General features: G+C 41.8%; 1 protein-coding gene across 15 annotated transcripts in view; it reads left to right on the top strand.

The window, feature by feature from the left end:
• LOC102199017 (latrophilin-3) overlaps positions 1-15,428 on the top strand; it is a 263,343-nt gene that overhangs the window by 172,667 nt on the left and 75,248 nt on the right. For 11 of the 15 annotated variants that reach the window (XM_005743033.1, XM_005743035.1, XM_005743038.1 and 8 more), the window contains 4 exons: positions 3,564-3,908; positions 7,333-7,436; positions 11,194-11,379; positions 13,426-13,464. In XM_005743033.1, the coding sequence (XP_005743090.1) occupies positions 3,564-3,908; positions 7,333-7,436; positions 11,194-11,379; positions 13,426-13,464 (674 nt within the window). The remainder of the gene's footprint in view (positions 1-3,563; positions 3,909-7,332; positions 7,437-11,193; positions 11,380-13,425; positions 13,465-15,428) is intronic. The other 4 variants (XM_005743037.1, XM_005743040.1, XM_013913346.1 and 1 more) reach the window with 1 other exon arrangement.

Consider the following 15,428-nt stretch of genomic DNA (forward strand, 5'->3'; position numbering starts at 1 on the left):
TTAATTTTTCTATCGAGAAAAATTTATATCGCGATACATATCGTTATCGTTCTATCGCCCAGCTCTAACAACACCTTGATTATCTAAGTCAGCGGTCCCCAACATTTTTTGCGCCGCTTAACGGTTTATGTCCAACAATATTTTCATGGACCGGCCTTTAAGGTGTCGCGGATAAATATAACAAAATAAAACCAGTAACGGTACCAGAAAAAAGAAGATTTATGCATAACACATGGGAAAAGACCTAGGGAAAATGAATTAACGATAAAAACAATTAAAAAATAAAGATATAAAAACCGATAAAAAACATGAAAACCATAAATTTCACACCCGAGCATCAACTTTCACGGCCCGGTACCAAACAGCCCGGGGGACCGCTAATCTAAGTAGTTGGGGAGAACGTAACCAGTAAATAAATAACCACATCTAGCAACTGTTTGGTAAATCTGTATTTGGTGTGGCTGAAATAAAAATTATAATGAAAATATTGTCCGATATCACCAAATATCTGTATCGTCTGAAAAATCCTATATCGTTCAGGGTCTAGTATGCATGCACGTTTTTGGAGGTGGTACAGAATATTCCTATTCCTTTTCCCAATTGCCTATTCAGTCTGGTTCTTACCAAGCAACATGAGCCCAACATAACACTGGATAGCCTCCAGCACACCTGCGACCCTGAATGAGATAAGCAGAAAAATTAGATGAATGGAACAGCATAATTAAATCCTGCCATCACATACTTAATACCACTTTGTTTTCATGTGAGAACTGTACAGGCTTTTCAGGGTTTCGGAGCTAGCATCTAATGCTTTAAAGCATTAGCTATGTGTGTCTTTTATATACAGTCTATTACCAACAGGAGCTTTAGCCCAGAACCTCTTGAGTGCACTAAAACAAATAATGGATCAATTTATTGCTGATTACATTCATTTTTTAAAATTCTAGCATGAGTCATACGAGGAAGAATGTACTCCTCTGTATATTTACTCAGCAAAGAATTACCTCATTATCCATTTACAGTAGTGTGCTTACATTAGTCTGCATTTATAGGTGTCTAAGCAAAAAACACGCCCTCAGCAAAATGCCTCACGGTCACAATCGCTTCAGTATCAGCATTCCTGACCAGTACAATCATCCCCTTATCCTAACAGGCCCCTCAGCACACCTGTTTAGCCACCGGCTTATCTTCGCCGGCGCACTGTGACCTTTGCTGACCCCCATATGAGCTGTGAATATCCATGATCAGATTCCCATCAGGTGCTCTAATGGTTTTTCTTTTACAACACGCAGTTTTAGCACCTCCAGCTGATTTCAGTTATCCTGAGATTGATTGTGCTTCCCCTTTTCCAGTGTTTGGCGTATCGTATACAAGGTCATTTCTTCTCAAATACAGATATGAATACGCGTAAATGAGTTATCTCATAAATAATGAAATAAATAGACTGGTGGTGCCCTTGAAGATATTTCTTCGTCCCATTTCCACGATGATCGCAGCTGAAGGCTGCTGCGGAGCAGATTGATGACGCCGGTTAATAGGGGATGTAGGATGTAAATGGGGATGTCTTGGTCGGCTGGTGGAAATGCTAAATAAGTATTTGAGCATTCGTGTGGTTTCTTTAAAGCCCTGTTGACGGGTGGCAGTGTCAGTTTATGATGCTGACGAGGGCTGGCGTGTGTGACTGTACATTTGTGCTGGGCTTATTTTAAGCGCTTGCACCCATATCCACTTCTGTGACAGCCTGCTGTTTGAAATGTGTTGTGTTTCCCACTTACCACTGTTGTCTGCTACGTGCGCTAATTTGTGTTGTTTTTGTTTTTTCCTGCCTGCGATAGAAATTTGGAAGTTGTAAAAGCTGCATTATCGGGTAGTCGGGAGTAAATAGGCTCTGCGTGCCTTTAGTTCACATTGCAGCTCAATGAGGTTCTTGTTATAGTTCCGCTTTACTGATGGAGTGCCTCCACAGGAGTGTCCAAGGTACATGCAGATCTTGAAAACACAACAAACTCTTTTGTTAGCGGGAGAAGACAAATACTCAATCAGTCTGGAACTCTCGCCGCGGCGGCAAACTATTTAATCAACCGTGGCTGTCGTCGAACGCTGTTAAGCGTTAAATGCATTGACTGCTGATAGAAGTCGGATGTCATTACAGCCTCCGGGGGCTTCTGCGTCCCCAACAGCGGCGCTAATTTATGCTGTCTTATTTTGCTCCTACCAAATTTACCATACAGAGAAATTGTCCGATTGTAAATTGAATCAGAGGGAATTGCGTTTCGAGGAGGATGGGAGGGAGTGAGGGGGTGTCTGTTATCTGAGCTCTCTGGGACGCGTGACGTCCATTACGTGTGTCAACCTAAAATCGACCCTCATTACATTTTGTTTTGCTCTCCTTTCATACAGAGATTAGTACCATTTGTCACTTCTGTCATCTTGATTGTATCTTTGCATTAGTCGGAAACGACAAATGTCACAAATTGCATTTTTTTTTCTTTTTGCTGAGGTCCAAATTGTGTGGGTGTGTGTGAGAGGGAGAGAGAGCACTCTCATTTGTTTAAAGAGTCTACAGCAAGCTTTCTTCTTTCGAATCGCTTTCAGTAATAAGATCACGACATACAGAAATGTCAGGGTAGCAAAAATAGCACTGTATAAAGAATAATACAGATTATACATATTATTAAAATAGAGTAAAAATATTCCATTGGGCATATTTTTGTAGACTAAAGCCAAGCTTTGGAAAATACATTATGAAGCATGGCCTCCCAATGTGTCCTCTGACCTTCTCTGGCTTAATCGAGTCCACGCATTCATAAAAAGCCTGTAGCTAAATTAATTTGGGACCTCTATTTTCCAATCAGGGGCCCAAGGGAAAGCTTCTAAAAGGGACAGGATGGATGAGAAGATGGCGTGATTGATGACAGGGAGGCAAAGAGCGGTATGTGCTTTTGAGTAGGAGGAAGAGGATTACCGAGCCGGTGTGCGAGCACATCTCGGTGCACGCCGGTGTTATGATAGCCTTTGTCCCCCAACAGCTCAGGCAAACAGCGTCATTAGCAAAAACCTCCTGGAGTGTAACCGCAGGGAAGACTCGCATGCAGGAAACAGGTATTTCAGTTTGTCCCGGCTGACCTCGAAATAGCACGGAGCTACAAAACCCGGGTATTGACTCGCAGAGATATGCCCTCGTCAACAGCCGCATTTAGACTACACAGCTGGAAGTTTGTGTAGTGTGTGTAAGCTTAGCCGACGGGGGTCTAGAACTAGACCAAACGCACACCCGTGTAAGTCACACCTGCCAGTTCCAGTTGATCCTCTTTGAACTGTTTTCTTTCAACTGACACATGGAGAAGGAGGAAAGAATAAACCTGCATGCATACACTCAGGCTTGTTTTTTTTTCTACCTGCACCAAAATAAATTTTCTCTCAGCGACACAGACGGAGTAAAAAAAATTATTAAAAATTAAATTAAAAGCAAAATTATTTGCTTTCAAGTTTCTTAAATTTTTTTTTTACATTTGAATTCATCGGCTCACTTTGTCGTCCCCTTTCTCTTTGTCGTTTCCTAGAAACGTCCTCCTCGATAATGGTGTACATGGATACCACGACCACAACAACGAGGACCTCCACCAGACCTCCTGTTACCACGACAACCACGACATCCAGGACCACCAAGGTGCCCGCCACGACGCCTTTGGTGGTCCAGTCGCCACGAACCACATCGGCAGTGGTGGAACCGTACCAGACGGTCTTGGAAGATTTGGAGCAAGAAGATGTCAACGCGGCGCCGGCCACCGCTAAGCTACCAAATCTTAGGGTGGAGTACTGCAGTCCACTGGTGATGATGGACGTGTCCTGGCCGAGGACGAAGCAGGGAACGTTAGCCAAGATGCCCTGTCCACCTGGATCATTAGGTATTTATATTTATTTATTTTATCCTGTCTCACTTTACTGGCCACAGCAGATGGATGTCTAGTTCTGCTTGAGGTTTCTTCCTGTTAAAGGAGGGTTTTTCTTTCCCACTGTCGCCAACTGCTTGCTCATCGAGGAGAATGTAATTGCTGGGCTGAAGCGCCTTGAGACGGCTGTTGTTGTGAATTGATACTGTACAGTTAAATAAAATTGTATTGAATTGAATTGAAGGAAAAGTTAGAGCAGGACTAAGACATGAGCATGTATGGATAGAGCCAGGAACATCTTGTTGGTAGGGGAAAGTGTATATTCCCTGACTAGCTAGCAAGTGGTTGCTGGACTTTGCTAGCTGTTGCTAGGTGAAAAAATGGTTGCAAAGAGGGTGCTGCACCAACACCCTGTTAGTGAGTGTTTGCAAACTAAATCAGCCACAAAGTAACCATGTGGATGGAGTGAAACTTGAAAAAGTTGTCTCATCACTGAAACCAACCCATTTCAAAAGGTGCAACTCTTATTTTGAAGGTGAACGACTCCTTTTCAAGTAGTTGCAGAGTTACTGCAGACAAGTTGCCAACTTTTATGCAAACAATGTGTGACTGCAGCAGTCTTATAGCAACCAAAGCAATCTAGAGGAGGTTTCACTGCAGCATGCTACTTTGCAACTAATTTTTCTAGCAACCTCTGACAACCACTGTCAATACACATTTTTCCCCAGTTACTAGGTTACATGGGGTCAATGGCAGGTCTTTACACCTGAGTGGGGGCTAAGGTAGTGTATTATCGTCCCAATAAACTCAGAGATAAAAAAGTAGTAGCAGCAACTGTAATTACCCATGATATTCAATCTAGACTTCCATAACAAGCCTACCTACGCACAGATAAAATTGAACTTCACGGAAAGAAGGTTCTGGTCAGTGGCCGTCCGCTGCTCCGAGTACTTGGACATGGGTTAAATATAGAGAATTAGTTTCACTACAGGGATCAATAAAAAGATATCCTTCCAGGCTGAATTCCTTTACAGTTGCTCGGTACAAATAACATAAGTTATCCCGTGCAGTGTAGGTGATGACATTTTTAGTGCACTCACTTTTAAGATCTTTCCCCGGAGAAGAGATTTAATTATCTGGTGAAGCTGTTGGCTTGTACGCTGTTTCTGTAGTTGTCGTTGTCATCTTTTCTGTTGTGGATGCTGTAGCATTTGGAACTATTCTCCCAGATCTCTTCATTTTCTTTGGTCAAAACCAGGAAAATAGGTTTGCACGTGCCTCACGCACCTCAGATGGGCGTATGATTTATTCATTGCGTTTCCTGCCGCTTACATAATGCCAGTGACATTACGTCAAATAACGACCTGCAGTTGACCTAATCACTCCCTGCAAATCTCAAAGATTCCCATGTTTAGAGCTGAAAGCGCTCTCCTGATGAGATACGCGGATGTGCTCTTTCTTTGCTTCTCGTCTGTGTGAGGATGTCAGCTCTCTCCTTAGGAGACACAGTCTACTGTGAGCCTCTTTGCCTTGATGTTGTCACCGTGTGTGTTTTGTTTATGTTTACACTCCCCCTGCAGCACTCATTCTCTCGCCTCCTCTCCTCCTGACTCACTGATGCACGGCTAAAGATAGCTTAGCATCGCATCTGTGTGGAAACTGGTAACCGGCACGGCGCACGGCCATATTTACTTCTTGTCTCTCAGGGCGCAATTCATGTAATTAATTAGCGGCTAAACACGTTTGCGTTCGGCTCTTTTGAAAGGGCTGCTGCGCTTCATTTGTCAGGCATCGGGCCTTTGTTTCGTTCGAGCCCCATCGCCGTATCGATACTAAGAGAATGGAGGCCTGAGTACATCGAGATTAAATCAATGTTGGCCGGCTTTTGATATAAAACCTTTACCTCAGGAAGTAAAAACCCGGGGGGAGCACTTCATATTTAAATGGAACCTGGCTATGATCAAATTATTTTTTAAGGCCGATCCTCTTGTAATACATGGATGAAGATTATAGTCCATCCATCCATTTTCCATCCAGAGTTCAGGGCCAATCTGTAGCAGGGCCAGATTATTAGGAGAAATTAAAGGGGTTACCTACTACATTCATATAGTTGTTGCATCAGCAAAATAACTTGGTGTTAATAATAAATGATTAAAACATAAAACAAAAGCTGTCATGCTTTATTTTATACATAGTAGAGTGACATCATAGCCCCCAAATCCTGCTCGAATGCTGGAAAAAGTCTGTTCGTTTCATCAATCAGCACCGAGATTCAGGCCCACACATTTACATACAGTCTTCATTACTGGGTAACACCAGCACCCATCGAGACCTCACTAACAGGCATCACATGGCAAGATAAGAGGCACACATACCCCACCTCCTCTCAGCGCTACTCTTCAAAGCCATTGCACTTCAGACGGCACTGCCAAGCAATACACAACTGTGCGAGCTTCCTCTGCCACTCGTTGAAAGTTCCTCGAGCTCCTCTTCCATGTACCATCACTTCGCCCGCTGTCATCCCCCAGCATTCCTCCGACTCCCTCTTCTTTCTCCCTCTGTCTTTTATGCCCCTTTGCCTCTAAATATAGGCAGAAATACAGAGTCCCTTATCTTATAAACCCATCAAACGTACAGCTGTCCAAGGTGGACCGGGGAAGGAAATTATATGTCAGTCAAAAGTTCTATCTGTTAATACCGGCCGTCTCACCCTCCCTTTAAGTACAAGCAAGGGCGATTTAATGTCAGCGTGTAGCCGTGCTGATGTCAGCTATGAAAATATGGGAGCAAATTATTTGAGGCGCGCGGCAGAACGAGTCAACAAGCAAGCTCCATTTCTACATTTCTACCTCGATGCCATTTTGCAGTAACAGTGAGTTCAGCTGAAAGCGATGGTAGGTACAGCAGATTCAGAGGGGCTTAACAGACACTGGTCAGTTTCTGGATGTGTGTTTGTGCTAAAGTCAAAAATGGAGCGTTTTGCAAGGAGCTCACTCACCGGAGCACCTCTCTGTCAGCAGAGAGCCCGTCTTAATTGACCTTCCTGATGAATTCAAGCTAGGGCAGACTTAATTGGTACCTATTTTGGTGCGTTTTCTTGCGTATGCAGGAGCCGAACTGTCACACACATGCAGACGCCGTCTGACTTTTAATGATTAAATACAGACGCCGCGTGGGCAACTCCAACTGGCCTCGAGTGAAGCAACTTCATTTCAGTCGCTATAAGATAAAGCTGTCCAATTACATTTTTCTACATCCATTAATTTAATCACTTGAAGAATTATGCTCCTTGGGATTTTCTTGCAAATAGCAAAAGTACTACACAAAATATGGATAAAGTTGATTGTCTGAGCGTTTACAAACCCAATCTAGTAAATCTGACGCAGTTCTTCCCACAAAGCCTCTTAACTCTCCTCCCTATCTCTCGTTCGCTCTCTAGGTGTGGCCTCATACATGTGCATGGGCCCCGAAGGATACTGGGACTCCCAGGGGCCTGACTTTAGCAACTGTACCTCGCCTTGGGTCAACATCATCAGCCAAAAGGTAACAAAAGTATTGGAAAAGAAAGATGCACAGATTCACAGGGTATATAATTTAGTTCATGGACTGCTTTTGTGTGTGTGTGTGTGTTTGTTTTTCCTGATTAGCAATTATCACACATTTCTCTTTAGAATAAAATTGTGGGAAAAAGCTTGAAGATAGCCTGGAGGATTTGAGCTTAAATGTATTTGGATTTAGCTTGAACACAACGGCACCCTTTTACCTTATTCTGACGAACGTTCGCCGCACATCACAATGCACATCGGGGATGCGTACATCATTTGTACTCAGAGGACTTTAGTTTTTGTGTGGGGGTTTTTTTTCTCCTTTTGTCCTATTGTCTCTTCTTAATTGGTCCATTAATGTCATCGATTAGCCAAAGGCTTTACTCAATAGAAAGGTTATTCTTGTGCGTGCATGTGTTTGGCGTGAGTGGGTGGCTGGGTTGGGTTGGAGTGAAAACCAATACCACAGGATCATAGTGTAATAGCCTGCTGTGGGTAACAGCTAATGCAGACCGCTTTCTGTCTTACATGAACCGGCGGTTATTTGCATTCTATACTTCTCAAGTGCAAACGATTCGGATCTCCTCCTCTGCAGGCGATTTATTATGCAAAGCTCCATATTTATAAAGCTCCCGTTGTTAAAATCTGTAAGGGAATCAAATCTTAAAGGAGGGGAAGGTTACTGCAAGGGAGGATCAGGGTTCCAGGTTATGAATTGCAGGCAGTGCTGCAAATGTTCTCCCTTAAACTCATAGGACCCCAAGGCGTACATGTTATAACGCTTATGGTGTACTCGACGGCACAAAGCTCAGCCCATTAAACAAACGGCAGTTTGCGGATATGGATGGAGAACGGCTGTTGGGTAACAAAATAGAAGGCGGGGAAATTATCAGGTGCATTTCTGTGCAGCGCGGGCCCATTTCAGCAGTGCAATAAAGCTCAGCAACTGGCTGCTGTTTAGAGAAATTAACTACAGCAAAGCTTTTTCTGAACCTGCTGTGGCGGGCGGCTCACTTCAGGTCTAACAGGGTGACTCTAGTGTAGAGTAATGCCTGTTAAATTCTACAGAAAGATGTGACAATCAAAATATGCACGCTTTTTTTAAACAAAGGTGTTATTAATCTTTTCTTATTTTTAAAACAAATCACACTCCGGCAGCGTGCCTGTCGGAGCAGAGACAGGAAGACTCTAATGAAGATCAACCTGTCAGACAATTGGAATGCCCATCTGGCACTTCGTTATTTTATATCTAGGGCCATTGTCCTGTATGTGGCACTGCTCATTACCAGATGGTTTCTCAAAATGAGAAAGGAAGATATAAAGCATGAAAAGGAAAGGAAATGACACGAGACAAGCAGAAGGGAGAAAAAGAAAGCAGAGCTATTTACCTAGCATCCCCACATCCCCTCATTAAGAGACGAGAGCAGGGAGGGTAAAGAGGAAAACATCTTCCAAAGAAACATTCCTCTGCTTACACCTCTGTAAAGACCAATTTAAGCAGCCTAATTGGCTTCACTAATAAACTCACAGGCGATGATAGCAGGTAATGTCAGAGTAAATCAGAACGATCCTGTTTTAGATGATACCACCGCTGTTTTGGGGCTCATCTTACGACTCGATTAGTTCAATCTTTAAAGGGAACTGACCCAGAGCGTAAGACCCAGATACATTTTGGGCATTTAATCAACTCTAGATTTATTTACTGAGGCTACACAGTTTCCCATTGTAGTCATCGGCATATGCAACATGCAGGGCTGTCTTATCGGTCACCATTGCTGTCAGGTAATTTCAAGCATTACTCATTAAAGTGATCTGTTTCTCAGTTACTGTGTGATTTATTTCTAGAAGAATGTGGCATTTATTTTATTTCTTTTTCATTTAAATCTCTGTCGTCAAAGCGTTTTGAACAAAAGCAGCGTTTTGTTGGCATCAGGGGAAACCTTTTCATATATTATTTGAAAAAATTCCTGTAACTGCTTTGTTTTTGTTTTAAATAATGTGCTCTTTGGGAACTTTTTGAGGAAAGATTGTTGGTTTTGCTTTTTGGTGGAAACTCTGAGCTAAAATGAAAACTGTGGGTAGCAGTTTTAAGGTTACTTAGCTAGTAGCTAAGTAAGCTAGCTTACTTAGCTTACTAGCTAAGTAAGCTAGCTCTAGCTCATCTGTTGGTGTTTTAATATTTTTAATTTATGTTTCGCAAGCATACTATATTAGGTGATAGTGAAAAAACTCAGTTTTTACTCTTATTTTGATATTTGATATCTTTCACTGCATATAAAAAGTTAGTTTTACATTTTTGCTAATATGTTTCATCAGCAAAGGGATTCAAAACACAGCATCCAGTACTTATTTTGTTAAAGTTCCACAAATCAAACTTCAGCAATGATGAAATGCAAAGCTTTACGGACCTGCTTACTGTGCGAAACTCTCACTTCTTTGTATTTTGCTTCCAAGGAAGCTGAGGTTCTTGTCTTTAGCAAGTTTTTATTTGGACATTTGAAGCTTTTCACTTATTCTTAGTCCAGTCCTTACATGTGACAATTTTCAGAGCAATATTTCATTGTTTGTTAAGCCGATTAACACTAACTTGTGAATCTGTCAAGCACAAAAAAGCACCTAACTCAATAGATAAACCAGCGTTCTGTCTACACAGAGCAGAAAAAGTTGGTATTTTAGCCACTTTGCAACTATTAGCCTGCGACAAAACATAAAATTTGTTCCCACTGCTTTAATTTCTTCAGTTCTACTAAAAATTGCAAGAATAATATCGTTTGACGGGCATAAATTAGTGTTTGTGCCCCAACCAAGTGATTCCCCTTGGTATGGTGTAATTCCTGATGACTACTGTACTTAAAGAAATGACGGGAAAGCCTGAAACTGTTTGGGCTGTGTTAAAGAATACCATGTATTGACTTTCAGGCTTGTCAATTGCACAGTTTTTGTCTTATATATTTATATATCTACATGTATATTTGCATGTTTCAGTAAACCACTGCAGTCATGTTCCGTTATCTTAGCAAAATATAAAGAAACGGTGGTTGGCTCAAGACTTTCTCACAGTACTGTAAAGTAGCTAAGCTATGATTGAACGATGACATTTCATAGGAGGGCTTTAGAGAATGTCAGAAGCTTTAATTTTACAGTATGTATACATTTGGCTGAACTATTTCTGCAGTGAAAACTGGAAGTAATGTTTAAGATATGAAAGGTTCACTGTGCAAATAAAAAAAAGCAATAATTTTCATACAACAATAAAAGGGTGACGGTGAGAGTAATCGTTTTCCTTGTCAGATTCTAGCACATTCGCATAACTTGTTGAACTTCATATATTCAGCGCTGTGTATACACTGTTATCCCCAAGCTGCACTGCTCTCTATTAGTTTTTACAAAGGTGTAAGGCTTTCTTGGGAAATTCCCTCAATAGTCTCATAATTATGTCTGGATGCAATATTGGCTCCTAGTGTTCAGTCGGCTGAGGATCGTCTCACCACATTAATTGTGTGCGATATTGCAGCAGTTGCAGAAAAGGTTTAGGTTAAATGTCTTTTATTTTAGGGGGCATTATACATGAATACAGTAATTTGTCATGTTTTCTAGAGTGTTCTTTTTGAATGCCACAGCAGCAAAAAGCAAAGGACCTGGGGTTGTTTTGATTTGCGTTTAGTTATAGAGAAAAACACTCCGTACAAGCCAGCCGCCTCGTTTAAAAACTTCACAAATTCAGCTTTAACTGGATTGGCTGTCCCATTCCTTAGATAAAAGCCGGAGAGACGGCGGCGGTCATCGCCCGGGAGCTGGCAGAGCAAACCAAGAGCAATCTTCAGGCGGGGGACATCACCTACACGGTGAAGGCCATGGTTCAGCTGGTGGATCTGCTTGACGTGCAGCTGAGGAACCTCACACCAGGTGGCAAGGACAGTGCAGCACGGAGCCTCAATAAGGTATCGGAGGAAACTGGTTTACACATATTTATTTGAATGATTTGATTTGCTAGAGCTGCTTTTGTGTGTAAGCATCCATTAATTCCGACTGTTAAGTTTCCGGTCTAGAGGCCTGCCTACCACAAGGCTTCAATCCGAACCCGACCAGTAGATATTCTTTTCATTATCTGCCGCTTGGCTCTGTGCTGTTGAGTAAAATGATATTCCCCGTTTTTCCCTGTAGTCTGCCTCATAATAAAAACCGACTTTCAATTTCGAGCACTTCTCTTACACTAAGTGCAATCAATTTTTACACTGACGCAGTTTTAAAAGTTGCCGTCCAGGCGCCAACATTTGCCCCGCTTGTGTTTTTTGTTTTTGCTAATGCGACGGGGTAAGATTCCAGCGGGCTGGATGCGAGCGGTGGGGGGTGCAGAGCGTTTCATATTCGCTGAACTTGAATCTAATGTATTTATTACCCAATTCACAGCAGAGCACAGTAAGGGGCACTCAGGCAGAGAGAGCTAAAATAATACTTTCTATCTGCTGAGCGGCCAACAGAAAAGCAAACATCAGTGAAATTCAAAATGTCACTCGTTAATTTCCTGGAGCGGCATCACTTGTAGACGAACTCGAACACCTGTTCTCGGATTGCTTTTTTGGGACTGTTTTTTATTTCATTGCTGCAACAGACACAGATGTCCCTATTGAGGTTTTAGTGCCAGTTTTCTCCAATGGAGAGGGAAGGCAGTAAAGATGGCCAAAAGGCCTCAGAAGGGAAACTTGATGAGTGAAATGGCATCGGAGCAACTAGAGTTTATAATACCTCTCGAAAAAATAAATACTGGCTTCACATAAAACAGACTGTTTGAGGGAGAGGCGACTAACGTGGTGGCGGTTGCCACCTAAGTCTTTAGTCTCTTTTTTAATGTTGATGAAATTGCAAAAAAAAAGAGAGAAAGCAGCCGTATTGAAGGGGTGAGGCGGAAAAGCTTTTGCAACAGAGATAATTTATTCAAGAGGTCAGGGCTTACCAGTGATTTATAATTCTCTGTCTGCTGATATACAGTCCATTTTTTGCAGTACGGTGCATCTATGGAACAAAAAACGTCCCTACGGGTTTTTCTTGTGCTCCGCATCCCTCGCCAGTGAGACGTCTCCCAACGGAGACACCGGAGTCCACAAAACTCTTCTTCTTCTTCTTCTTCTTCTTCTTCTTCTTCTTCTTCTTCTCTGTTTTGGCAATACCAAAGTTCAATCATTTTGACACAATCTGCTAAGCAAATTAAAGATTTTTTTCTTCTTTTTTTTGTTAATATAATGAAGCAGAGCAGACTTTGCCAGCAAACAATGAAAGGATTGAGTTGGCAAACGGTGAGATCAGTGTCGTTTTCATGATCAAACGGTTAGCTGGCTAACGGTGCGGATGGGAACGCTTCCAGAAGAGTGGGCTGTGATGTAGAGCAAGAGGCTCCTTTATGGGGAAATGGTACTCTTTGGAGCTAATCTGCATGGGATTTAGCACGGTACTAGAACCTATCTGTTAAGCCACACAGCGGCTCTGTTGGCTACACCGCCTGTATCAGAACTCAATTAAAATGATTCACTCCCCATGCAGTCCTAACACCACTTCTTTGTGCCTCAGCTCCCTGTCTGTGTTTTTTTTTTTTTCTTCTTTCTTTCTTTCAGGTATGCTAAAATGCTATTAGCATTAACTCTTCTTCGGTGGTGGCAGACGTTTAATGGATAACTGCACCGTGCTCTCTTGGGAAATTTCTCAAATAAAACATAAAACTTAAAATGTGACAACCTAGAAATCAAAGTTAAGAGTGTCATGCAGTATGCTTTTTCCTACTGGTCTCGTATGTCTAATTTTAGGGCTAATTAACACGAGTCTCTACTTTTTTTTCCCACATATTACGCAGTCATTGTGCCAAGTGCTTTTCATAAAACTGTAGAGTGAATGTTTTAGTTTCTCACTTACTTTGAAATCTGTACTTCAAGCTGAAATGTTTCATGTGGAATTGCCTTTTTTTATGCTAACTCTTGAATTTCTTTGGGTTGCAGTTGCAGAAGAGAGAGCGCTCGTGTCGGTTTTATGTTCAGGTATTTGGACCAAATTTTATTCCTCACTTCCTGCTCTTCGTTTCCTCATTGTGGTAACTTGTGCTGTCGTTTTCCATTTTTAACCACAGAATGTGAAACTTGGCCTTTTGAAGTGGCGCCCAGTGCCACAGTATCAAAGTCACTACATGTGTGTGCCATGTGTCGCCTTTCCTTGCAACGCTTGTCTTAAATCAAAGGGTCAAATTTCATTTTTGTCATCGTGTCTCAACTTTTAGTTTATTATTCATATTTTTCACCCACCACCCTGCATGCATATGACATGTAATGATAGTTTCTTGGCACGAGCCTGAGAGTTCCTCTATTTTGAGATGCCGTAGATCCTTTGTGGATTTTCTCAAGTGTCTCAATCATTTTAAAAATGCCCCAGAACTATCATATCAGCACTGCTTTCCAGTGAAATAACCCACATAAGTGGAAAGCATCAGTCAAAAATAATGCTATCGGGCATGTAGCACATGCCTGCATCTCTCAGCAAAAGCTTAAGAGCCAAAAGAACTGACCTCATTATACCAACAAGTCAACTTCTAACTACTCTTCTAGCTACTAAGTCAGCCAAAGTTATGACATGTTATGATTCTGCATGATGCATAATACATATTTGTCCCAATTTGGGGGGTTGAGGGGTTCTCTTGCTTCTCTCAGCTGTTTCTCGGGCTACCGAGTGGGATTTGTTGTCCCTGAGGTGACTTTTTAGCTGCCATCAGGATAATTTCTACCTTGACAAGAGAACTATGGGAGAAGTTGACATCCCTGTCTTCATGCAGATGGTTTCAATTAAGCTGCACACTGCAGCCAGATGTTGTCTTTTTATATGTAGGCTCAGTAGCACGCATGCTAAGAAACATGTATTTCACACTGATCCCTCCGAGGCATGTCAGAAGGCATTTTGTTATTTATGGTTTTATATGGTTGAGTGTGCTCATATGCTTAAATGGATTTCTGAGTGAAAGATGCTTTCAGCACGAGTCAGGTGGTGTTCTGTTTTTCTTGTTGTCGACAGATGTCACAGGAGGACTAGAAATGCAACTATTGTCGGGTCCTTGTGTAGCCAAAGATCAGGGTCTCTCAAAGTTTTGATGTCTGAGTGCCAATTTAGAGAGCCAACATAATTGAAAAGAAATGCAGACATCAAAGACTTTGAGTTGGTATTTGTTGGGTTTCTCTTCAGGGGTTGAGGCTATAGGTTTGTAATTGCCATGTTTCTCTTTATGTTAGGTGGCTGTTACATTTCTTGAAAATATAAGGAAGGTTTAGTCTGCTGTGATGGGTAGAAAAGAAATGCTCCCTTGAGCTTGTTATGTGCTGCTATATCATAGCAGAACAAGAACTGTGGGTAAGTGAAATGTACAATGGTCCATTCATTCCCTGTTGGAGTTAAGAGTGTCAACGCTGGGCCTTAAGTTGATGACCCTCAAGTGCCATAGACTAATATAATATCTTAAAATTAGAAAAACAAATTGTTGAGTTACACGGGGCGGCATACCTCTTCATTTTGTTTCTTACTGTAATGATCGTATCATCTGTACTATATCCTCCAATTAGCCAATCTGAGACATATTTTATGAATATCACACGTATAGCGATTAACATCCATATTTAAGAAAACCCCAAATTATTTAGGTTTTTAATCCTTTTTGATTTTCGCATAAATTGGTGTTACAGTCTCTGCTTGGGCTCGTTTCGCGTGTCACGTTCAGCACATGTTGCTGGCATGTAACTTGGCGCTCACCAAACTTTGTGTCTGTGACTGAGTTTAGTTCAATACACCACAGAATACAAAATGAAATGAAAAAGTGCACCCAGATTTAAAAAACAGACTTTTTTTTTTTTACTTCATCGTGAGTGCCTGAGCCCACGAGCTCAATAGGAAAGTGTTTACAAAGGTCAAGTCTAGGGCTTTCATGATTAAGGTTATAAAATGTTTTAGCGCAATCATGGAGCGC

This window comes from Pundamilia nyererei, unplaced genomic scaffold (genome assembly GCF_000239375.1).
Source record: "Pundamilia nyererei isolate P.nyererei 1_Seehausen unplaced genomic scaffold, PunNye1.0 scaffold00126, whole genome shotgun sequence".
Taxonomy (NCBI): domain Eukaryota; kingdom Metazoa; phylum Chordata; class Actinopteri; order Cichliformes; family Cichlidae; genus Pundamilia; species Pundamilia nyererei.